Source organism: Aethalodelphis obliquidens, unplaced genomic scaffold, assembly GCF_003676395.1.
Source record: "Aethalodelphis obliquidens isolate GAN/ISIS:26980383/991018 unplaced genomic scaffold, ASM367639v1 scaffold2, whole genome shotgun sequence".
In the NCBI taxonomy this organism is placed as follows: Eukaryota; Metazoa; Chordata; class Mammalia; order Artiodactyla; family Delphinidae; genus Aethalodelphis; species Aethalodelphis obliquidens.
This window is the reverse complement of record NW_020837946.1, coordinates 42116210-42142679: the sequence shown is the minus strand read 5'-3', so window position 1 is coordinate 42142679 and position 26470 is coordinate 42116210. Positions and strand designations below refer to the sequence as shown.

Genomic DNA, 26470 nt, shown 5'->3' with positions numbered 1-26470 from the left:
ATTGGTACCAATTATTTAGCGTCTATAGAAAGCTAAGACTCAGTCAAATTATCTGGAAAGCTCTGATCTAGTAGCTTTTCTCTTATAATAAAATAATGCTTTGACAATACAAATAAAATTAACAATATAAAGTTCATATAAAATCCTATTATAATAAGCTGGGGGGTGTCGGAAAATATATATTCATATATATGTTCATATGTGAGTAAATGTATATAGTATATACATATATGGGTTTTTTGGGGGTAGATCTGTCAAAATGAACATGGAGCTGGAAGTCATATTCCCAGCAAGTGAGAGCTGGAGATGGAAGACTGAAAATACATCTTCTCAGCAGGGCAACTCTTTTCATTTCAGAACATGTCTCTAGATGTCTGTATTCTTTATGACACATGTTTATTTAGGAGAAGGACAGATATTTGACTAAAGTAGTAAAAACAAGGGGAAAGAACTAGGAAAAGAAAGTGGGGAGAGGAGAAGAGAAAGAAAAGAGGTAGAAAAGAGGAGAGACCAGGTGACAATGAGATTAAAAGAAAATTGAAGAGAATTGAGGGGATCTCTGTTTCATGTAATTTTGTAAATCTTTTAGCAACTAGATGTTTTGGAACAAGTCTTGATGGACGAGTGTGGCCAGGTCACCAGGAAGAGAGGGTTTGGGCAGGAAGGGTTAGAGGGGAGGATGGCCTAGCTGCAAAGTCTGGTTTTTGAGCAGAATGTTTTCAAGTGAATGAAATGAATCCATACTGAGAATAGTGTAGTTTATTGACTAGTATGACTCTTGGATTTTGGAAAGCTTGGATTGCCTAGGAGAGTTTTATAAAATGCATTACAATAATGCCAGTTTAGTTCATGTGCTATTTCTCCTCCTCAAAAGTAAATAGAAGATAGGTTTTGTTTTGTTTTTACATGGAAAATGAAAACAGCCGTATGTCTTAAAAAAATGGCTTGCCTAATTTGGAGCTCAGTTAGGTTGTCTTGAGCATCAGAAAATAGACATCTTGACCAGCCAAGGGGCAGTATGACTGGTGGTTAAGTGTACAGGCTCTGATACTAGGCAGCCTAGATTCCATTTTTGCCCTTATTGCTCAGCTGTGTATACTCAGCAATTTGCTGACTTCTCGTACCTCAGAGTCCCTATCTTGAAAATGGGGATAATTGTTCCTTCATAATGTTACCAAATGTATATATATATGTATTGGTGTGTGTCTGTACAGATATACATACATACATACACACACACACACACACACACACACACAGACACAATTCCTGGGGAGATAAGGACCCTATGTATTCCAGTTGTTTTTATTACATATGGGAATGAAGTTGATTAATAAGACTTCTAAACATCTGCTGAAGTATTTAAAGTTCTGCATTTTTGTCAGTACATGAAGTAGCAAATCAAATTGTTATGATTTTATATCTATTAAATATGAATTTCATTTTTCACATGCTGATATTACTTAGATATTAGTAGGCTCAAGACCCCTGGAGTAATGGGGCATAGCTTCCTGTGTTTTAGATTCTTTTTTATCTTTTCTTTTATACTTAATATTTTTGGTTTCTTGAGTTATTTTTATGCTCCCCAGAATCAATTTTAATGTAATCCACTGACTCACTTGGCATCTAAACATAAGAGTAGAGTTGATGAACTCAACTTGGTTTCGAGTAGCACAGAGCTCCCGTCGATGATGTTCCCTTAAGCCGTTAGGCCAGGGAAGGATCTATGAACCATATTTTGTCTTTTTCAAGAGCAAATGCCACACTTGTCCTCAAAGAAGATAGAACAATACAGATATAGCGATGTATTATGGCCTTTATTTTCTAAAGATATGATACTTTTATTTTCTTGTCTTAAAATAATTTTGGGGGAAACATTCTGATTTACTGTAGAGCTGCACAAATGATTGAAAGTCCAAATGCCTTGTGAATTTGACAAAAACCTTGAAAAACTTCCTGGGAACTTTTATCTCAAGCGGAGTGAAATCAGAACAAAGAATCTTCAGTAACATTTCTGGTTAGACAGGACATAAATAATATGCATTCGGTTTGCAATCTAATTCTTGGTTACCATGAATTTACACGCTAATGAAAGTAAGCCATACCTGGCCTCCCTCCTTTACTCCAAGCCCGATGCCAGACATTACTAATTATTCATGGTTTTCTTTCCTGTTGAAACTGGATGAGATCTCTGTATTTCTCTCAACCTAACTCTCCAGGAAACAATTACTGTCTGATTGTTTGGGGGTTTGATATGAAAGCTTGTTGTGAAATTTGCTGCGTGTTTCCATATATCAAAGGTTTTCATGTACTACAACATAATCATTCTCATTATAACTATTTTCTTTGAATTTTGTGATTAAAAATTATTTTGTTAACTTAAGATAAAAATGTATTTGTGGTTTATATCAAATATGTTAAAAATGATTATACCTGAGAGTTATACTTGGAAATATAAGTGCCCTAAATGAGAGCTATAATTTAATACTTTTCTAGGCCTTGTATAAAATCTATTCTATGATCTCATTTGGCATAGTAATCCGAGTAAGTCAGGAAACACTGCTCATTTAAATAGTCTGTTAGTAGTCTGAATGAAGACTGACTTTTTATAGCTAAAAGAGAAAAGCATATTTAAACAAAGATTGGTATTACACATTAGAAGGGGAAAAAAGACCTTTCCTTAGAAAATAAATAATCCTCATCATAATGCAAAATAAGGAAAAAAATTTGTACCACTCCAGCACGAAAGTCAATGTCTTTCCATTTGGCCATTCCAATGTTGTTATGATGAGGAAGTAGGACTCCAGAGAATGGATGGCTGCAGAGTCCATGAAGGGACTTGTAATTAGAGAGCTCTAAGACAAGGAGGAATGACATATCCCTTCATGTAGGTGGCCACTGAGTACAGTTACTGACCTGGTGATGCAGAGGACCACCACACAGATGACGGCAATCTGAATCGTTCCAATCACAGCTGCGATTAAGACGTACTGAAATCGGACAGGGCCGGGAACAACGTATAGTACACTGTAGTCCTTTTTTTCACAGTGTTGTCCAGTATAACCAGCATCACACCTGGAAGAAATAGTGTCCAGTTACCTGTAGTTGCTGGACTCATTTTTATAGTTGGCCTATAGCTATTTATCTTCACTGTGGAATTAGGACCTTTCGTTTCCCTTTCCTGCTCTTAAAAAAAATAGTACTTTGTAGATGTGTCTTTCAAATACTTGTTTTCAATAAGATCTCTTTGTGTTTTTTATTTCAAAGATAATGCAGTTTCTTTTTATACTTTATGATATGAGTTTGAAGATAGGAGAGTTGGTAGATAATTTGTGGTGATAATATAGAGAGACGAGAGAAGCCCAGGAATAATTATTCTTTCTATATATATTTTTTCAGGTGAGCTTTACATTTTATTTAACTTGCTCTTTAATTAACCTAAGTCAACATAACTGCTTGAGAAAAGGCTTGTTTCTGATGACATGAGTATAAAAAATAGTACTACTTATCTATTTTTGGATAAAGCATTCTCTATGCTACTGTTAGAATAAGTGTTAAAAAGTGTTAGGGCCAGAGGTACAACAAGAGTGATTTCTTTAATTTACTGGTCATAAAGTTGTCTGCTTATGTTAGAGAATTAAATTTCAGTAGGAAAAAAGTAATTATGATGTAGGCAATATGGTTGGTTCAGCAAAACAAGCCCATGCGCTATTCATCTGAGAATGAAGGCTGCCTCGCCCTCACTCAGCCCTCATCAGAAAGCTCAGGTAGACGATCTGCATGAAACGAGGAAACAGCTCACATGAAAACAATACTAGTGGGGATCAACTTGTCGTTGACTTTGTGGAACTATTTTAGTACTTCACTTTGAATTTCTCATAGTTACATCCTGGGATCTTTCCTCTCTGCATCAGAGGGCTTTAATAATGACGACCCTGCTGGGGATGACAGGGCAGCAGGTGCAACTTCTCACTGTGCCTGGCTGCTCTACTGGAAGGCAAGTGCTAGTGTATTCAATGAAGGAAAACATGAAAGGAAGGCAGCTCTTGAGAAACAGAGAAAGGGAAAGGAGGAAAGAAGAAGGAGAAGATGAAGAAAAAAGAAGAGGGGGAGAGGAAAGGAGAGGGGAGGGGAGAAGGGAGGGGAGAGAAGGAAGAGAACAAGAGAGAGAAACTCCTTTCACTGTATAGCAGCAATGTGCAACCTATTTCATCATTTGCCACTTGTATATTCCTTTAATAAAAAATACGTTGGTCTTTTTCACTTTGGCTTTATCGTCTCTGAAATAATTATGTTCTATCCATGCGTATTCAGCAGATATTTGTATTTATTAACTAAATCCAGACAGGCAATTTCTTTGTGTCTCAACTGAGTCTGAATCTGTGGAGGTATAGCTAATATCTCACTCCACAGGCCTTGTGGATAGTGGATCCTAGCAAAACCAAGATTGATGATATTTATTAGAAGACCCGGAGGACTCTGGAAAAGACAGCCTCCCAAAAGCAACCGTGTTATCTTTAGGCCTCATTTCATTTGTTTGAGAAATATTTATCAAGTACCTGATCTGTGCCAGGCACTGCTCTGTGTCCATGGGAAAGAGTGATGAATAAACCAGAGGAGGCTGTGTCTTTAAGGAACTTGTAATGCCCAAGGTACAATTTAAAATTCCACCAGAAGAGTGTATATAATGATGTGTTACATAGTACTTGGGTATGTGCACACATTTTGTAGTTTTCTAGTTTGTGCGTGTGTGTGTGTGTGCGTGCGTGCGTTCGTGCGTGTGTGTGCGTGTGCGTGTGCGTGTGTGTGTGTAGGAGAGGGAGAGAAAGGTATGGCTGCTGATCGCCCATTCAGGCAGAATGCCATCCAATTCTCTGTAAACATCCAGAATTTAGTTTCTGTATTTTTACTTTATACATTTAAAAGTTAAAGGGTGAAAACATTACCTGCAAGATGGCTCCTGCATATTGATAGAATGTTCACACTTGCCGTGCATGCAGAAGCCATTGTAATGTTCTGGGCAAGGTATGTGGTGTTCTCTGGCGCTTTCTTCTAATTTGTTAGCATTCTCTGTGAATACAGATAAAAGCAACATCCCCTGTAAATACTTTCTTAGCCTGGTAAGATCAACCAGTACATTAAGAAGCAAAGCTACAGTAGGCAAAAATATTTAAAAGGGCAAGAATTAAAAGGCCATGCTTCAGAAGAAAGAGGGAGAAAGAATTGAAAGACAGATGTCTTTACAATTGTGTTTAGAGATGAAACTGCAAAATTACCCAGTACTTTTCATGCTTTTATGTAATTTCTTACATCTTTAAGAACCAGTGATGTTTCTATGAGTTGTCAGACAGCTTTAATTTTCCTTGTGTAGACACTGTACATTGACCATAAAATAATTCAAGAAGAAAATCCTATTTTTTGAATTTCAAAGCCCAGCATAATGTCCCTAAAAGTAAATTGCTTTAATACGTTGATACTCTCTCCATGTGAGAGCTTAAAAAAAAAATATGCCCGTGTTCAATTGTTAAACAGAAGTTTTCCAAAACCAAATGCAAATTTCAACAGATGTATTCTTTCAGGCTTTATTCATCTACTGTGAACATGAATTTTCCTAGTACCCATACATTTTGTTATTGCCTAAATAATGCTACTGAAAGAGCAAATGTTATTTCAGAATCACTTATGTAGATACTAACACAGTACATACTGAATGCTATGAGTGTATTCTAATTCATAATATTTGACCTATTTAACAATGTCATGTGAAACTTAAACTTATGGTAAAGAAAAAAGCTTGTGTTCTAAAATGAACCCTTTCTTCTGTCATTAACAAGTTTTGTTTTCTCATGTTTCTGTAAAGATACTAAATTTTTTTCTGACCTCTGTTAGTCTAAATACATTTGCTTCTCATTTGTAATGCCATCTCTAAGCAGTCTTTGGATTCTTTATATGTTCATTTTATAACACAAAGTTTTGCCTTTTTTGAGTTTCTTCTATAATCTGAGACCTGATATACTTTAAAATTCTTCCCTAAACGCATGAGAAATATAACTCTCTTGACTTCAATCTAAAGATACTTTTCAAGACCACAGTAATCGGTCAGCAGTAATGCGTTCTCCCAGTGATGGAAGATTGAGAATAAATTACTATTTTTATGAAACAGATTATATCCTATCATTTCCACATAGGGGTATAGTTTTTTTTATTATAGTGCATCCTTATAATTTTTACTGGCGGTCATGGATGGTGACTATATTTATCATGAGAAAAAAAGGTACCTTTGGTATTAGTGAATTAGACAAATGTATTATTTATGTTTAAGCAAGGCTATAAAATATCTATACATTTTAAGATCTAGGCTGTCATCTGAAAAACATTAAAGTTGGAAGTAAATTGTTAAATATGTTAAGTGCTTTCTTGTGTAGGGATATTTATGCACATCGGTATGGTGGGTAATATTTCAAATGACATACCCAAATTCATAAAGGATTTATCATAAGGATGCTGAAGAGGCTGGCGATGGCATTTAAATCATTCATTTGTTTTATATCTATGTCTTTTTACCTATTTAGGTGATCTTTTGTTTGCATTATAATATTTCTACTTTGATAATTACTATTAAACTGAAAAGAACCGCTTCCATAGAAAAGACTGAGAATGTATAGAACTTTCTCTTTTGGTTTCTTCCATTCTTCCAAGCTACTACGGTGTTTTTGGTAAGAAATACTGCTTGCAGTAAGCAAACACACCAAAACTGAAATGGATAGTGTGGGGTAAAATTTCCAGTATGGGAGATGTGACCAAAAGAGAAGCAGAACGACCACAGTATTTAGATACATCTTGAGAGGGCTTGTGGTCATTCATGGATCCATGAAGACTGGGATCATTCTGTGCCCTGGCTGGGGGGCTACAAGCCAGAGTGGACAAACCACACACCTGCTATTGAAAGATGACTTTAGCTGTGGGGTTTGCCAGCCTCACTGCTGATGTAATGAACCAGCACTGATTTTCACTCTTATTTCTGGATCTTCTCCCCATAACAAACTATTCAACACTTCTATTTAGTGTTCGTTAGTAACCCTTCAGTGCTTCTGCACACCTGCATGTAGGGGAATTTTCTGTAACTTCCCTACATTTCACTTATACACTGTGATTTCAGTCATAGTATTTTTCAAACACATCTTATTAGGGTTATTCTTCTGTCAGTTGCAAAAGAAGATCAAGAATTTTCTTAACTCAAAATCCATTTTTTAAGGCTATTTTATTTTTAACTCTGTCCCTCACCCCATACTGTTTTTGTTTCTGAATCTGTACCATGTCCACAATTAGGAACTGAAGTCCAAGGGCAAAATAGGTGATTGTTTGAGTGAGACTGTTGCCTTAGTGTAGTAAGAGCTGGATATTTTCACAAAGTTCATTATCCAGACAGGATGATCCTGTGGGAGGGGAATAGTTTCCATCATGAAATCTGCTAATTAGTTTACACCATTCCTTATGAACTTGGAGTGCTCTGTTATGCTGCTCGTAGGATACTGTCAAATAAGAAAGTTAGAGAGATTGAAAATAAATGAGTAGAAGAAATGAACCCTGGGCAAGAAAATGAGGAATCGTCAATATATGTCAACAAATTTATAGTCAATCCAAACAAGTAAACCAGTTGATTGAAAACCTGAATATATAACCACTTCTAGTAATGCAATAGACACGTTTTAGAAATGAGATCTGAGTATATTAAGAAGAGTAGAAACACAGAAATATAATATACAAACCAAATATGTGTATGGACCATAATGGGTATTTGTGATCCTGATGTTTATGCATAGGTATTTAAGCAATAACAAAGCATTTAATGATTTAAAATCATAGAAAAATGGGGCTTCCCTGGTGGCGCAGCAGTTGAGAGTCCACCTGCCGATGCAGGGGACACGGGTTCGTGCCCCGGTTCGGGAAGATCCCACATGCCGCGGAGCGGCTGGGCCCGTGAGCCATGACCGCTGGGCCTGCGCGTCCGGAGCCTGTGCTCCGCAACGGGAGAAGCCACAACAGTGAGAGGCCCGCATACCGAAAAAAAAAAATCATAGAAAAATGATACTTTGGAAGTCTGTATGTTTTCTGTGGTGGTTGACGATTTAGGCATCAACTTCTCTGTTCTCCATTTAAAAAGAGATTTAATGTAAGGATTGTGCTCTTTCTTCTAAGACAGAGAGTGATCATGGTAGAAACTCTTCGTGTCTTTGTTTAAAATCCTTGTCCAGTTTCCTGTTTAAATGTTTACAAATTGTTTATTCTGAATGAAATCCTGACTTCTTTAGGAAACAACTTCTGGTATAATCTGAGTTACTTGCAGCAGAGCTAATAGGGCTGCATGCCCATTGCTAGTCGACATTCCAATCGATAGCTATAGAAGTGGGCTGCTCTAAAGCACAGCTATAGGTATTGTTTCTATCCTGGTGCTTTCAGGGAAAGAGACACAGCAAGCTGAAGAGACAGAGGAAATGGCGAATAGCAAGACTTTGCTTTAATCACAAGTCAAGTAAGATAAGTCGAATAGAAAGTGGGCAGAGCCAGGCATAGCAGTTCAGATATTTAAATCAATATAGCCCAGAGTGTGGTGTGTGTGTACACGTGTGTTTATCATTACCCCTGATTTCTTCCCAAAAAGTTGGAAACAAGATGTCGTTCAGAGAGTTAATCTATCAAAGCAACACATTATCAACTGAAGCAGAAATATGACTGTAAAATTAGACTAAAATTATCCTTATATCTGAAGAAAGGATGTTTCCCTTTGGATAAGGGTTAGAGTCTGGCAAAAGAAGCATCTGAATGTCATGCTGTGTCATCTATTCAAGTGCCCTCTGGGATGCTGTGCCCTGAGAAGCCAACTTGAACTAGCAAACCCAGAGTGCTCAGTTGCAAAGATTGCAAAGATGGTTGCACTAGATTATTAGTGTCTGATGCTATTAAATACTCAGTTAACCCATTTCTCTTGTTTTGATGCTCTGCTCTTTAGTCTTAAAATAGTTGGACTTCTGTGTAGCTGGCTTTGACAGTACCACCTAGATATCTTATCCATTTGACATTTATATATTTCATTTGAGTGAATTGATTGGTTCTGAGTTTCCATGCATTTTGGGGGCACAAGTCAGCTTTCTTCAGCCCACTGAATTCTTGGGGTTTGTAAAATCAAATTTCTGCACCTATAGGCTAAAGGACCAGATCCTACCCATGGTGTATTACAGTCTGGGAGGACATCTGGGGGCTGGTCAGATGATATTTCTCTGGAGACAGCCCTGTCTTGCTTTAATCAGGCCTTTCTTTAGAATATATATACAAATCCTTTAGGCCTCTGAGTCCCCATGAGGAGTCTGATTCTGTGTAAGGATTTTAGAGTAAGTTGGAAAGATCCTAAACTAGAGGTATCATCAGGATTTAGAGGATGCTTTAGGGAGGCAGATTTCCGCTGCACATTTTTAAGCAACCAGAACTGTTCAATAGGGGAATGAGTTATATAGTGAAGTGATGAGTTTGTGGTGGTGTGAAAACTTCTCATATGTGTTACTATTTCTCAGATGTTGTAGAGTGTTACTGTGTGGTAGATTGGATTATCTTAGATCTCTAGGTTCTTTGAATTTTAAGAGTAATATTTATTTCTATTCTTAATATTTACTTATATTAAATTACGAATAAGTATTTATTGCGAAATATTATTGTTGATATCCTAGGAAAAACAAGTGGAGAAGTAAGGACATTATTTAGGTAAGGAAATCACTTTGCCTTAATTATGGGGACATCTTACTTTTTAAAGAGTGTAAAATATCCTAAATATTTACTGGGTCTGTAATTCAGACATTCTAGCTTAAAGTGCTCTTTACTACATGTTGTCTTCCTTGTGGGGAACAATATGCTTGTGGGTCTTACTTTAATTTTTAACATTATGCTTTAGCATCATGAATTATCTTGACAAGTACATGCATGTGAGTTGTACAGTGTGGTTTATTATCTTTTCAACTCTCTTTTCCTGTGGGCACACAAAATGTGACACATTTTTTCTGCAAAATGAAATTTCCATTTTTGATGTATTTATGTAATACTTCTATTTGTCATGTTTATAACAGTACAAGGAAACTCCAGCACTGAGATATTCCTCTACTGATGATTACTTGATTTTACTGTAATTTCTCCTGCTTACTATCCTATTGCTAAAGCAGTTTGAAAATAATTTTATTTAACCAACTAGAAAAACTATCTTTCTTTCCATTATATTTATATTGTGCCTGGGACAGAAACAAATTATGAATTTAGAAGTAAAGTCATGATGGTCCCATTGTTGATTAGAGTTGGTTTCAAAGAAAATATAGAATTCTTATGATTTCCTGTCCTTATCAGGTATAAACATATGAGGTGGCAGTAAAACCTCCTATCTAGCTTGAATTGCAATCGAAGTTTTTTAAAGACCAGAAAAGCATTCCTATTGAATGGGTCCTGAATGTAATGCAATATGAGTTCTTGCAACTTAACAAATTCTATAATAGCCTCACCTGCTGTCATAGTTTCCTCAAGGCACAGATGAGTAGATGAGAAGAGTCTCTCTTTTTTTAAGCCTCTAGGACAGAGACTCAAATGAGAATGCTAGCTGAAAGTGACAGCTTAGCACAACGGATGGGGAAGCATTTAAGGACAAGATCAATTCTAAAGTTCTGTAGAGAGCAGAGGCCCAGTCACAATATTCCTAGTTATCTGTTAAAGATTTTAAAAGAAAACCCTTCAAAATAGAGATCAAGTCCTTCAAGTGCTACATTTCTTCTGCAAGTTGAACATTATCCTATTTTTTCAGAAGAGTAATTGAAACTATTTGGATCCAGAACTTTGCTAATTAGGCAGAGGTATGGGTTGGGAGCAGGATGCGTGGGGATGCAGAGAAATTCTTTTTTTTTTTTTTTGTGGTACGCGGGCCTCTCACTGTTGTGGCCTTTCCCGTTGTGGAGCACAGGCTCCGGATGCGCAGGCTCAGCGGCCATGGCTCACGGGCCCAGCCGCTCCGCGGCATGTGGGATCTTCCCGGACCGGGGCACGAACCCGTGTCCCCTGCATCGGCAGGCAGACTCTCAACCACTGAGCCACCAGGGAAGCCCGAGAAATTCTTTCTTATTGTACTATTGATCAGGCACTAATATAAAATGTGAAATGTGATTATCCACATCACCACTTGCATATATAAATATTCTTATTGGACATAAAATTAAATACAGTGGAAGAAAACTAATTTTTGTGTTACTGAATTCTCAGGCAAGACCTTAATGGCATTATTCAAGAATTGCCTGAATTTAAATTGGAAAAAGTAACAGCATCTGAAATAGACATAGTAATTTGGGGACTGGAGTGACTGAAATGCAACAATACTGGATGATTACTTGCATGGGCTTTTATTATCTCAGTTTCTACTGGTAATATATTTACATGGATAAAAGCTGAGAAATCTGTAAAACCTTGGAAGAGAAACTTGTATGTACCATTTTAACTTACGACATCCAAAAACAATTTTAATAAATTGAAGAATTTGACATCACAAGTTTCATATAGATGTAGCCAGAAATTCTAGACCTCCAAGATAAAAAGAAGAAGAAGTTGTTTATTATTAGGAGGAAAACAAGCAGATCTTTAGCCATTTTCTCTGTCCCCTGCCTTAGGAATGCCCTGGCTGGCTTCTGATGGTGGGGCCCTCCAAATAGTGAAGAGAACAGGCAACTGGGGGAAACTGCACTCTGCCTATAATGGTCCTTTTCAAACTTCACCATTCAGTCAAGAGCCTATTAACTCTCAGCAAGTGGGTAACTCCTATAGGTTTAGAGGATTATGCTTGAAGACCTTTTAGAAATATAGTATTTTATGGAAGTTTAGTTGTCTTTGACAACACTGTGTAAACATCAGGCCTTGGGAAGAGGCAGGGATCCATGGTTCATTAGCCTCTCAGGAGTCCAGAGGTGGAGTTGCCTTAAGCTTATCTGGGGCAATTTGCTACAGCTCTCCCCACTGAGCTTTATGCTGCAGCAACCCTGCTCTCTTCCAAGCTGCTCTTCATAGACAAAGTTTACTGTAAACCTTAGAGAAAGAAAAAATTATGGGAAGCCATTTTATGCCAGGTATACTCCCCTCCCCTTTTTTCTTTTGTCTTGAACTAAACCTATGCATTTCTGGCCAAACTTATTTGCTTAGTGGCTAATCTGGGTGTCCTTTCTTAGTGAACTTCTTGGGTAACAGTGCTGAAAATGACAACATAAGTGACAGAGGGTTCAGATCCTGTCCACTTTTGCCTTCGGGGCTATGTGAGTCAAGCTATTTTCTCCTTTATAGGCTACGTATGCAGCAATGGATAAATAGTTAAGATAAACCTCTCAGGTGACACATTTGTTTTCCTCTGTGACTTTGAAATTATTAGCCAACAGAGAATGAGGAGGATTTAGGCTGGAGCATTCACTGAAACACAGCAGAAATTTTTAAAGATTTTAATAACGTAGATAAGACCAAAAAATTGGTAATATATTATATGAACATTTCTTGAGTACCTACTACGTGTCTGGCCCTGTGCTATGTACTATACATAATGTACTGTATCTATGGGTTGTTTCCACATGATTTGGTGTTGTCTTCTAAACACAGCCAAGAAAACAGATTCTCAAGACAGGATGATAAATCTACAATTCCTGGAGAATCTACAACATGCCTAACATCGTGTTGATATTTAACATAACAAAAATGTATACCTTAATATAGCCCTTCAAAGTAGATTTATAAAAATCTCATTTTATATAGATGAGGAAACTGAAGCTCAAATAGGTTTAATTACTTGTCTTAGAAATTTACACAATCGATAAGCAGAACTGGGGTCAAAACTAGGGCTCTTGGGCTTCCCTGGTGGCGCAGTGGTTGAGAGTCCGCCTGCCGATGCAGGGGACACGGGTTCGTGCCCCGGTCCGGGAAGATCCCACATGCCGCGGAGCGGCTGGGCCCGTGAGCCATGGCCGCTGAGCCTGCGCATCCGGAGCCTGTGCTCCGCAACGGGAGAGGCCACAACAGTGAGAGGCCCGCGTAACGCAAAAAAACCCCCCAAACTAAAAAAAAAAACTAGGGCTCTTTCCAGTGTAACATGCAGACCATGCAGCTAAGAACTTTTTAAACCACAAGACAAGCCCTGGTCCGGGAAGATGCCACATACCGCGGAGCAGCTAAGCCCGTGCGCCACAACTACAGAGCCTGCACTCTAGAGCCCACGAGCCACACCTGCTGAACCCCATGTGCCTAGAGCCTGTACTCCGCAACAGGAGAGGCCCCCACAGTGAGCAGCCCGCGCACCGCAATGAAGAGGAGCCCCCGCTCTCTGCAACTGGAGAAAAGCCCGGGTGCAGCAATGAAGACCCAACACAGCCAAAAATTTAAAAAATAAATAATAAATAAATAAATTAAAAAAAATTTTTAATGAGTGGGTTAGTATCCTCAAATTCCTCCTTTAAGGGTAATGTTGCTTGTTCTAGCGCAGATACACCTTAAGTGCTTGTCAAAAATAGATTTCCAGGGTTTGGTTGGTCCTGATCACCTGAATCAGAATCACCAGCTGATACACCTGAAGTTTGTCTTTTAAAAAAGTACCCCAGGGCTTCCCTGGTGGTGCAGTGGTTGAGAGTCTGCCTGCCGATGCAGGGGACACGGGTTCGTGCCCCAGTCCAGGAAGATCCCACATGCCACGGAGCGGCTGGGCCCGTGAGCCATGGCCGCTGAGCCTGCGCGTCCGGAGCCTGTGCTCCGCGATGGGAGAGGCCACGACAGTGAGAGGCCCGCGTACCGCAAAAAAAAAAAAAAAAAAAAAAAAGTACCCCAGGCAATTCTGACATTCAGATGATTTGGATCACAATACTTTTGACACCACCTTAGCCGTTTCTCATCTCTCTGTCTCTAGCCATCTAATGCTAGGTTTTCCTGTTCCCTGGATCCTGCTTCCTTCCCTTGATTACTACGCTGGCGCTGCTCCATCTTCGTGGTCCCAAGTCTATCTTGGCTCCTTCTCTTAAAGGACTGATCTCAGCCAGCTGTTCCGTGTCCAGGAGTGTGTGAGCACTGGGTTGCCCAGCGCTGCTCTTCCCACACCCACCTTGATTGTGATGAGAAGTCATCAGGGGCCTTCAGCTATCAAGCCTTCCTTGATCTTGGTAGTCAGCCTGAACACTTCATTTTATTTTAGAATACACTTCATTTTTTTCTTTATAAATTTATTTATTTTATTTATTTATTTTTGGCTGTGTTGGGTCTTCGTTGCTGCATGCCGGCTTTCTCTAGTTGCGGCGAGCGGGGGGCTACCCTTCATTGTGGTGCATGGGCTTCTCGTTGTGGTGGCTTCTCTTGTTGCAGAGCACGGGTTCTCGGAGCACGTGCTTCAGTAGTTGTGGCTCGCAGGCTCTAGAGCGCAGGCTCAGCTGTGGTGGCACACAGGCTTAGTTGCTCCACGGTATGTGGGATCTTCCGGGACCAGGGCTCGAACCTGTGTCCCCTGCATTGGCGGATTCTTAACCACTGTGCCACCAGGGAAGCCCACACTTCATTTTTATTGTTTTATTTTATTTTAGGCCCCTTTTGAGAACACAACACTCAAAGAATAGGCTGCCTGCAACAAATGCCAGCATCTGCGAGAGACTTCTAAATGTTGTCAGAATCCAGGCATCCTGAGACCAGCTCTCACAAATCTCTAGGCTTCTTTAATGGCTCTGTTAGACAACTAACCAGAATAGCAACAAGAATTCTCTGTGTGAAAGTAAATGAAGCTTTCTCTTGGATATAGAAACAAATAACACCGCTGAGGAAAGGTGCAGATTATATCAAGGATTATGATTAGTTCAATTTCCAGATGGGGGTAAAGGAGCATTGGTCCATTGGTGGTATCTTTAGACATTCAGCTAGTCCGTAGAAAAGAGAAAGTTATAAGAGAAGCAGTGGGAGCAGGAAAGAGGACAAATAGAGGGAATAAATGGAAGCCTAGTCAGCATTTGTGGCAGTGTGACAACTGGGAGAGATGGTGCTACAACAAACAGCAGGTGTCGACGGCACAAGAGTAGGGCAGCTGGGGAGGGACATCTCTTTACTTCCTTGAGCAGGACAAGACAGCCACCCTTTCTTTTAAATTGCGGGCCTTAAGGACAATGGACATACTCTCCAGACCAGGGTTTCCCAAGGGGAGCTCTGTCAATGCAGTGCTACTTCTGGAGCAGGCTTCATGGAAAAAGGGATTCTATAGTCAAATAAGTTTGGGAAAGAGCGGATTAAACACAGCTATATGCATTTCTTTACTGCTTGTTTTCAGAGTCTTTAAAAGGCTAACCTGCATTGTGAGATGCCTAGAAAGGACACACATTATGGAGTGTTCCTAAACTCATTTGTCTAGGAAACTTCCCTCTCCCTTTTAGGAACATTTTGTGGGACTATTCCACTAGACTCCTTTCTGGGAAACATTGCATCAGACCATAGCATCTCCAAATTTTTCACATTACCACACACATAGAAAAGGATAAGATTTGGTTTTAGGCAAACAGAGGAGACAATCGGCCTGGGGGCTCTAGCCACTCAAGCCACCTGACTGCTAAAGTAGATTAATGAGTTTATACACCTGTTACCCATTCAGAGCACACAAGAAAACGTTGCAATAGATTATACTTTCTCCTAGGGCAGAGACTGTATTATTTACTGTAACATTTCTAGGGTGTAGAACAAGAAGTAGCAATAAGTGGGTGTTCAGTAAGTAGCATGAATAAATGAGTATGACAGGCATAGGCAATATATTTGGAAACTGCCTGTACCTTGGTGTGGTGGCTTTCAAAAGATTAGTCCCTCTTAGTTGTTGCATCAAAGAGCCAGCTGCACTTCAGTAATGTGTCCTTAGAGAGACAGACAATCCCTACCTTAACCGACAAGGTAAGGTGCAATACAGTGGAGAACTGTAGTCGACTCAGTAGAGTGTATATATTCAGCATGACAGAATTAGATGCAGAGGTAAAAGCTATATTTGCTATGCACTTCAGCTTATTCAGTGAAAGGCAAAAGGCTGGAGGGCAAAAATGTGTTGCTAACCATAAAAAAAAGATATCTATAAATGACTTGAAAGAGCAAGTATAGGCAATTGATGGGTTGATGGGTTTGCACATTCCTCCTGTATGATGTCATGGCCCAAAAAGGACAGTTAGAAAATTACAGCGTAGATTTAGATTCATTTACAAATTTGGAGTACTGCCATATGTTGGTACCTGACCAAATTAATGTAGTTGATTCTCATTGAGAACGTTAGAAGGTATACCATCTCTTCTAATATTCAGGGATAAGATGAAACAATTTTAAGAAACAAATGCAGCTGATTATGCTATGAGTATTTCTGAAAGTTGGTTTGACATTTTAAATAAGCATTCTAGATAAAATTGATATTGAAAAAGTCACAGAGTCAACCTCTAAGACAGAATTTTGTAGTTTTTCCTAAGAAGTAATTTCTGAACATAACATAACCTCGGAACAGTTTCATGGTGTTGAAAGTTATTCTGTTTTGATGATATTTAGTACATGTCTATGAATCAAGTATCTTTGTATTTAAGCAGAATAAGACTGTTATTAAAGGTGGTACTGCTTTCTAAGATAAAACTTTTGATGATGTGATAATCCGTCATAGATTTCCGTGTGGTCTCTCTGTTTAACCTGTTATAGAGACATGAGAATACCAATGAACAAGTCTTTTTCATGTTCAGTATTATACGTTTTTTTATCGTCAGTAAAATCTTTATCTAATGATTATTTGTAAAACATTAACCAAATATTTTATTGGTTACCGCGTTGGGTTGAATAATGTCCTCCAAAAACTCCCATCTGTCTGGAACCTCAGAGTGCAAGCTTACTGGAAAATAATTAGTTCAGATGCTTTCATACGGGATTAGAGAGGGCCCTAAATCCAATGACTAGTATTCTTATAAGGTCATATGAAGACACACAGTGAAGGTCAGATGAAGGTAGAGGCAGAAATTGGAACTACGCTGCTATAAACCAAGGAATGTAGGAGCCACCAGAGCTGGAAAAGGCAAGGGAGGATTCTCTCTTTGAGAATGTGGAGGGACTGTGGTCCTGCCAGCACCTTAATTTCAGACTTTTACCCTCCAAAACTGTGAGATAATAAATTTCTGTTGTTTTAAGTCACCCAGTTTGTGGTGATGTTTTATGGCAGCCTTAGCAAACTAATATAATGACTATTTAGCAACCAAACACTCACATTGATAAAATATACTTTTTAACAGTCCATATGGAATTAATGAAAATGAGCTGAAAGATTGGCTTCAGCTAGTATGTGACCTGTACAATCTTGGTTTATGTTTATTTTCCCAGCATAATGATTCATAGTGCCTCCTTTCACTCTCAAAAGTTTCCTAGTTAAGGTGGTAAATTATATGATCACCTTAGTTTAAGCATAGATTGAAAGATCTATGATTCATTGCATTTGCAACGCAGAAATTATGTTTTCAAAGTGCTGATGTGTCAAAAGATGCTAATAACCACAGTAAAGAAGAATTTTTGAGAAGCTAGGGAAACTTTATAAAAGGGGCTACATTCATTTTTGATTTATTAATTCATCTTATAAGAAAGGCAGTTATCTTACATTGTTTATTTTGTCATACAACAAATGATGCTGCATTTTACCTTTATTAGAAAGAAGCAAATGACCAAGCAGCAAACTGACATCAGTGACCTTTCAACAAAATTCCAGGTCACATCTGGAGTATAATCTCCCACATTATCTCTATCTGCATTTTTAGAATTCTTGAATAACTGATGCCATTATAGAATTCTGACTCATTAAGAAAACGCTGGAGTTTGTTTAGCATCTTTTGTTTAAGAAGGATGGGAATTTAGAGTACTCCATTAAGAAAATTTGGACATTAAATGTTCTCATCGTTAAAGCATTATCCCTTGGTTAAGTACAAATCTTTTAAATCTAGGACAACTCATTCCTCAAGTATTCTAAATAGCTATGAATATTCTCTCTCTCCCTCCCTCCCCGCCCCCTTTCTTCCCAGTTTTGAATAATTGATTTCTTCTGGCACTTCCTTCATTTCTAGTCAGTGATAACTTTGTGTGCAAGAACTGCTCTAGAAATAGTTAAGGATGAGGCGTAGTTCTTAACAGTTTCTTTCCACTTGGACAGCATTTACGACTTGAAATTAGTTATTAACTAAGTGGTACTTTGTGGTCTCATAGTGTTAGTTTACCTTTTAACAGGTCTAACACACTCCCAGTGTATAATTTACACTCCCCAAGTACACGGTTGGTTAACCACTCAAGAAATCAATAGGGGTTGTAAAATGTGTACGAATTTGAATTTGGAGAGCGTCAAACACCTAGTTTATCCAGCTGGCACTGGATAACAGCTGGCACTTAGAATTGAGGCTTATAGGGAACTATTTATTTTGAAACAGAAAAACCACAAAATGGCTATATCCAGAGATGCGAGTTGAGTGCGACATAGGTGATTCAAACAAGCCCCTCACTTTTGCTGCAGTGAATGCTGTCAGTATCAACCCACAACTTCTGGCTCTTGGTATGTGACCATGTAGCCCTTTGGATCCAGAGAAGGTAAGAAACACATTTTTTCTTATAAGGTCTTAAAATTTACTAGTCCTTGCTCCTACCTGTACTGTACCTAATTAGCTCATCAATTTATTCATTCACTTAAAAAATATTGACTGATCTCCTCCTGTGTGCCAAATACTGCAGGTACAGAGTGCACAGTGGTGGGTCAAAGTTTCTCTCATAAAGGTCATTCACATCATAATACAATATACAAAAGTAAAAACAAACAAAAACCTAGCATCTAAATGAGAAATGTTACAGAGAAAAAAGGATGTTAAGATATAGCAGACTAGGGTGGGCAGCCTGTTTCAAAGAGGTGAGGGAAGGGTATTGAAGAAGGAAGGATGAGAAAAAGTTGGCCAGGTGAAGAGCCCTCTGAGTGAGTGTTATATACAGAAAAAGACTCTAAAGTAAAAAAATGACATTCCAGGAGCCAACATTGTACCTAGAGAAGAGGGTTCCCAGGAAAGTAAAGAGAGAGCTAAAACGGAGTGGAGAGAACAGCGAGGTCCTTATTACTATGTAGAACTTTGTACGCCACACTAAGGAGTATTGATTTAATTTAAAGCGCAATGAGAACCCATTGGGATAGTTTCAAGTATATCTGACTGGTGTGGAAAATAGATCATTGAGGGAAAACAGAGGAAGCAGGGAGAACAAATAGGAGACCAATACAGTAGTGTAGGTGAAAGACAGTGTCCAGGTTTTGGACTATAGTGGCAGTGGAGAGAGAAAAAAATACTTGTATTCCACGTATATCTTAGAGGTGGACTAAATATGACTTGTTCGTGTATTGCAAAATGAGAGGAATGGATCAAAGATGACTAGGTTTTTGGCTTGAACATGGTAGTGCCATTTTGTATAATGAGGAAGACTGCAGGAAAAACAATTAAGCTCTGATGTATAAACATGACAGATCTCTGATTTTGATTTTTGAGACTGCATTGAAAACTCTGTTTATGTTTGGGTATTTCTACAACAGAATTGATATTAACTGAAAGAAATCAATAGTTTAGTAGGAAAATGGTCGGGGTGAAATGTCTATATTAAGCAAATTTATGATTATTAAAAGGAAGTCTTCTACATGATATCTAAAGTAGGAAGGACATTTATAATGGTCTACAAGGGATGTGCAGAGGTCAGTTTAAAGGCAAGATTAGAAATATCATGAAATGAAAGGGAAAAATTAGACTATGAAGAAACATCAGTGAGGAATGCTTTTAAGTAAAATATTTTTCTCTCTTTTTGAAAAAGTTATCATGAGAAAATAAGAGTTATTAAAGATAAGAAGTATGTAGATTTGCTCTCTTCAATTTCCATTATGTAACATAAATTCTATTTAGGCCAAAGGATTACTAAATTACATTATTATTTTAATTCGTTTAATGATTTACATTTTAAAAAGTTTTTTTGTAGCTATTATTTTACTTGAGACTGCAACATCCCTAAATGTTAGGTAAGTTAAACATATAAGTGTGTGTGTGTGTGTATGTGTGTGTGTGTTTGTGTGTGTATGTGTGTGTGGTGTGGTGTGTATTTTTTTCCTTGATATATTAGAGTGTGGAGGCCAGAAATATTCAATTATTCCCTAATGTCATACAGTGGGTCAAGGGCAGAAAGATAGCTCCAGAAACCATGTGTTCTCATTTTAAAGTAATTTTTTAAATGTTAGAATAGTTTATAGAAAAGCTACAAAGAGAATACAGAGAATTCTCATATACACACAACCAGTTTTTCTGTGTGTTCTCCTTTTTAATCTGGTGTTTTCTTCACAATTTTTCAATGGTAAAGCATTCTCTTAGACTTCTGCATATAGAGTTAAGGGGACAAATGAAAGAGGCAGTCATCTGGATAATTCCAGACCAGAAAACAATTTTGTCTGAAAGATATAGATAATTGAGACAGAAATGTTTTTTGCCTGGAGAGATCCCTATGATTACCTTCCTCCTTCACTTGAATTTGTAGGTATAGTCATGACCATAGGTGTTTCACTTACTAATAGGAAACTGTATCATTCAATGTGAAGAATGTGTATTTTTTGAGAGGGCTAAATTGCTTAGTTCTATACTTTTTTTCCTTAAAAATAAAGTATATTGGGTATTTTCATTATAAAAGCAATTTCACATTGATTTAAGAATAGTAGAAAATATAGAAAGTAGAAGCAGCATAGAAAGACCTCCTTGTTTACACCCTCAACAAAACTACTATCAACATTTAATTTATTTACTTCTAGGCTTTTTACTACATGTATTGTTTGGGTCTGTGTACTTAGATTGGACCATGTATAGGGCATTCATTTTGTAAGCTTCATATCAGGTCATGTCTAAAAGCTGATCTCAAATAGCAGGACAGTTAAATTGTTCAGCATGGTACCCTATAAGGAGGCCAGTTAGTCTATCTGAAGAGAAGCTATAATCATTGGAAATCTACATCTTATGTTAGATTGGGCCAGGGATAGATGGTACAGAGACAAGAATTTGAATTATCATCAGTGGGAGAGAAAATGATACAAACATTGAAAAACTAACATATTAAGAGCCTCAGAAGCAGACAAAGACTCATCAATAAATCAATTGCAACATCCTTTATAAAAGTGAAAACTGAGAGACTACCTAAATTTTCAGCAGCAGTATAATATAGTTAAGTAAATTGTGGTGTAATTAGATGATAAAATATTATTCAACTAGAAAAAATTATGAAGAGTTTTGATGACATAGAAAAATGAGTACGATACTAAAATACATAATGTGTGGAAAATATAAAAACCTGGAATGAGATTCACCCCAATTTTGACAGTGATAATGACATTGATTATTTCTAGGTAGTAGAGAGAATTTTCTATAATAAATATGTTTTATTTTTACCAGAAAAAATACACTAATTGAAAAATAAAGGTCATCAAGTGATTTTTTTTTTTTTGGATGGGGAGAAGCTTACAAAAGGAATGGTTAGGTCTTTGAATTTAAGATTTTATTCTTGTTCAGTGTAGATTGTGTACATTCAAAGCTGTTTATCACTTATTAACAATCTCTCATAGTAAAACTGTGAAATCTTACTTCCCTCAGCCTATTGAAGCTCTTTTAAATATTCACCATCATCTTTATGTCGTCATATGGTTTTTAAGAAACAGATTCTCCAGTTCTGAGAGAGTCGATTTGACTTGACTGAGAAAGTCAAAGAAATCCACTTGACTGAGTGGATTTCCATGACTTTGGAACGCCACAATCTTTTCTATCATAGTTGGCAGTAACAGGAATGGGCTAATTGTTTTTGAGGGCCAGACCTCCTTTCATATTTCTATTTTTTAATTGGTCTTGGGTCACTGGAAGCAACTACTACCATGTCCTGTTTGTGGCTAGAGGTGACAAGCCTGTCCTTTCAGAACTGTGCCAGGCTTAAGCTCATATGATGTAGGAATCTTCATCTGAGACTTGGAACAATGAGTCTTCCATACGAATTAATGGAGATCAGTTTATATAGAGAAGATGAAGTATGCCTAGCAGAGGAATAGCTTTGCCAAGTCTCAAGACCCCATCTGTCTTTCTGCTAACAAAAGTTGGCCCCATCCAAGCCCTTTATCATCTTTTTGAGCTCAGTCATTCCAGAGGAATTAGGAGCAAAATATGAGCATAAAGCGCTTTAGGCCCAACCATTTCTCTCTCATTCTCTAAGTATTTCTCAGTACTCTCTGAGGGGTAGTGAACGTAAGGCATGTTTTCTGTTAGTCTCGTAATACACAATTTATATGTTATATGAGTCGAATCATTGTGGTAATCGACAGTGAATTTTTGGTAACACTGAAAAGAATCTCGTTTCTCCTACCCATGTGTCAAGTTGAGTTCCAAATCTAGCTCCTCCACCTACCAGCTGTGGGATTTAGAGCAACTCATATAACCCTTCTGTGCATCAGTTTCCTCATCTGTAAAATGGGGATGATTGAGTATTTGCATCATGGGGTTATAGTGAGGAATAAATGAAAATATCCATATAAAATCCTCTGAACAATAGCTAGCAAATGAGCACTTAATAAATGCTTTAGTTTTAATTAGATATTATCATCACATGTCCTCATAGTCATGCTTGCAAACAAATCTAAAGGAACTAAACAAGAATGGAACAATAGACCTAGAAATAAATAATCTCTGCGTCCTTTTGAGTCAGTTTGCTTTCGTTTTCATGGAAATGCCTGTCCGCCGAGAAATACTCTGGCTCACGTTTATAAGAGATCGTTCGGCAGAGGGAAAAAAGCAGACTTTGGAAGAGAGAGCCAAGCTCAATCTCAGCCCAGCCATTTAGTATTATTAACTTTTTCTGGCAAATTACTTAACTCTTCAAGGCTTCTGTTTCCTCACTGAAAAAGAAGGAAACAGAAAAGCAAACAGGCTAACACAAAGCGATGTGATAACTGGGTAAAGATAGGGGCCGAAGAGAACACAGAAATGTCTGGACTCCAGGGTGAAAGTGGGGAGGGAATGGGCTCCATCTCCCCAATTTTAAAATGGTTGAAATAACGGTACTACCTGTTAACACTTGTGAGGCAATAAGATCACAGGCTTGGGAGCTTGGCTGTCTGGGTTCAATTCTGTTTTTTTCCACCCTCCAACTCTGTAACCACAGCCAAGTTATTTAACATTTATGCATGTCGGTAAAACATTTATAACAATGTCTGGCGCACAGTAAGTACCCAATAAATTATAGCTGTTTTAAACTAATATGTGTAATAAGTAAATGAGATTTTAAGTGTAAAGAAGCATTTATTTAGCACAGTGCCTGGCACATAGTAAATGCTTAATAAATGAAAGTGACGGTTACGATCATCGTAACAAGAATTAGACAAATGAAAGAAGAATGAGTATCCCGTGTTGGAATAATATATACAAAAATATATACAAAATATATACAAAAATAATATATACAAAAAGTCAGATGAGAGCTAGAGCATGGCTTGTAGGGGAGCTGTCAGTTTCTGGAGCATTGAGAGTGAGGGAAATGAGGGTAGAGGGTATAGACTAAGGAGCGTAGTACATGCAATAAAAGCTGTTGTACCAAGTTGGCACACACTCACTGGCACATGCAAATATGTGGAGTGCCCCCACTCATGGGGAGGCTCCCTCTCCAACAGGACCAGCAGATCCATGCCATGCTTGCCTTATCTAGCCTTTTGCCTTATCTAGCCTTTGAGTATATATCATTTCTGGCATCTTATGGAAGAGATTCCGTTATATTCAGTAGTGAATTCTTGCAAGAATCCTGGGTGGCTGAAGAGCCCTCAAAAAAAGCCAGAGGGAAGGATTATAGGGTCCGTAAAGATACACTTTGTTTTGACAATCTACCAAGGGGACAGAAACCATGGTGTCTCTATCTCTAATAAAAGAATCTCTCTTCCATGACCTCTTGTAAAAGAATGGAATTCTCTCTTGGCAAAGCAAATATATATCAGGTTTAGTTTATTTCTCAAACTTAAGGCAATGTTAAAGTGTAATTTAAGTCACTTATTAATAACAACAAATCTTATGACTTAAAATGTATTCTTATCTCGTAGATACAACAGTTGCTGACTCAGTCTATTCTGATGGAAACAATTTGTTTGTTACAATAGGATAACATCCATATTCCTCTTTTTAAAAATAACTTTATGTTTTTATGTTTGAAGGAATAATGACATTCTGTAATACACTGGAAAAAAAATGCATGATATTCATTCATTGTGGCAGTATATCATAATTACTCAGCTTCCCTTTATCATTAATAACAGAAGATTGTGAATAAAAACATACTAATATCCACCAGATGTTCAGAAAAACATAAATATCTCCACATCAGCATATTTTAGCAAAAAGTCAACAAAATTTTCTCAACTTCTTTTTCCTTTTTTAGTTTTCTGAACATGTTCTTTGATACGATATTTTTAATCCTCATTAGGGATTTGCTTCTGTTTCCTTTAATATCCTCCACAAGACACTGATGTATAGTTTCAAATGTAACCAAAATTCATCCTGCTACCTTTTCCCCTATTATTATATGTATCAAGAGGCAGGCTGGTATAATGGAAAGAGATCAGGCAGCCTTGTGGTCAAAGAGATATCAGTTTACACATATTCTCATCTTCTTTTTTTTTATTCTCGTCTTCTTAATAGCTGTGTGACCTTGGGAGAATTGCTTAAACTTTCTTAGCCTAAATTTGTTTACAATGGTGAAAATAATTCTTTTACTGAAGGGTCATTTCACACAAAAGCACTGATAAAGTGCCAAGCATTCAGTTATATTCAATAAGAGGTAGCAATTGTATTATCCATCTGAAGACCATTCCCATTTCTTGGTTTCCTTTGACTATTGGATTTTCCATTTTTTCTTCCCCATTGATACCTTAAGCTTATTATAATTTCTTTTTTTTCTAAAATTCAAGTTTTTCTCTTCAGTTATCATTCTAGAAGCTTATCCTCTTAGCCCCAGCTTCTTTATAAACATGCTGTGCTAGGATGAGGGCTTTGTTGTGCTTTTTAATACCCAAGACAAAACTGTGGTGCAGGTGCTACCTGACAGATTGCAGATAGTTCCTCCTGCTAGGGAAACACAACTCCCACACCAGCTCCACGAAATGACCAGTAAAAGTGGCATAAAATAATTGATTAATTTTTTCCTGTGGTGAATTCCACGGTCTCAACTTGGAAAGGAGCAAATGGCTTATTGTAAAAATAATACTTAGGAAACCTGGTGCCCAGGAATGGGCTGCTATTCAGGTGAGGCTAATTAACTCCTCCAGAAGCTAAGAGCACCAAACCAGTGTAGGAAAAATGTAATTTGTAGAATAGTACCCTGGTGTTCTGCAAGGATAGTTCATTTAATATAGAGCAGTGATTCATCCCCATCTGATAATTTACATACTATAGTTTACCAGAAGAGTTTTCCCAAGGTGACCATCCTGTACCAAGGCAAAAGAACAAATATGAAAAAGGAAAGAGGTAAAAATTAAGTCTTTTCTTTTTTAGTCCAACCTTCAGAACCTCACATAAAAAATAATCCTGATATAGAGGTTAAGTATAGAAGACATTATGAGATCCTTGATTACATGTCCACATTTAGAAGGAAGCAAACACTTGACAGGAAGTTGTCATCTTTTTGATCTGTGAATCCCTTTTCTTCTACTGGTTCATATCCATTACCATTCAAGTACTGTGGGATCTGATTTCATTTTGACCAGGTGGTCTTTAACCTGGAGTGCCACAGCTGTATTAAGAGGTAGTAAAGATGTGTTCTTACATGTCTTGACTCACTGCTACTCTATCAGTTTATTTTGATTTAGAAATTGGCTAATGCTACACGAAGTCTCCCTTCCCTGGAATTCAGAGAGCAGCTTATTTATATGTAGATATAGCTATATGACATTTTCAAATGCCATACATTTGCATATGAAGGTCTCTTTCTTCCCCTTTCAGTAAACAGTCTCTGCTGTTACTTCCAAAGCAATGTTTAGAATTATATTTTCTATACAGGTCTTTCCTTAAAATGTTTTTTAAATGCCCAATAGAGATAAAAAATGAAACCCTCAAGCTGGAATCTATTTTTTAGGGGTGAAAAAATATATATACATACACATACACATACACACACATAAGGAAAGAGAGAGACAGAGAGAGAGACAGAGAGACAGAGAGAGATTGATTCACCTTCTGTTTCTGTGGCTTTGTGCTAAAACTTTTACAAAATGATAAAAAATATTATTATGGTCAAAATTTCTTAAGAGGAAAACAAAAGTGGTATTAATTTGACATGGAGCATCCTTTAAAAATTCATATAGTTTGGTTTCTAGAGAGGTGACTATTAGCCT

The 26470-nt window shown here is 37.6% G+C and overlaps 1 protein-coding gene across 1 annotated transcript in view; it reads right to left on the bottom strand.

Moving 5' to 3' along the window:
- Positions 1 to 26470, bottom strand: part of TMEFF2 (transmembrane protein with EGF like and two follistatin like domains 2) — a 250820-nt gene that overhangs the window by 1865 nt on the left and 222485 nt on the right. The window contains exons 8-9 of the mRNA XM_027125399.1: positions 4947 to 5070; positions 2917 to 3075 (exon numbers count right to left, since the gene is read on the bottom strand). Coding sequence (XP_026981200.1) covers positions 2917 to 3075; positions 4947 to 5070 — 283 coding nt within the window. The remainder of the gene's footprint in view (positions 1 to 2916; positions 3076 to 4946; positions 5071 to 26470) is intronic.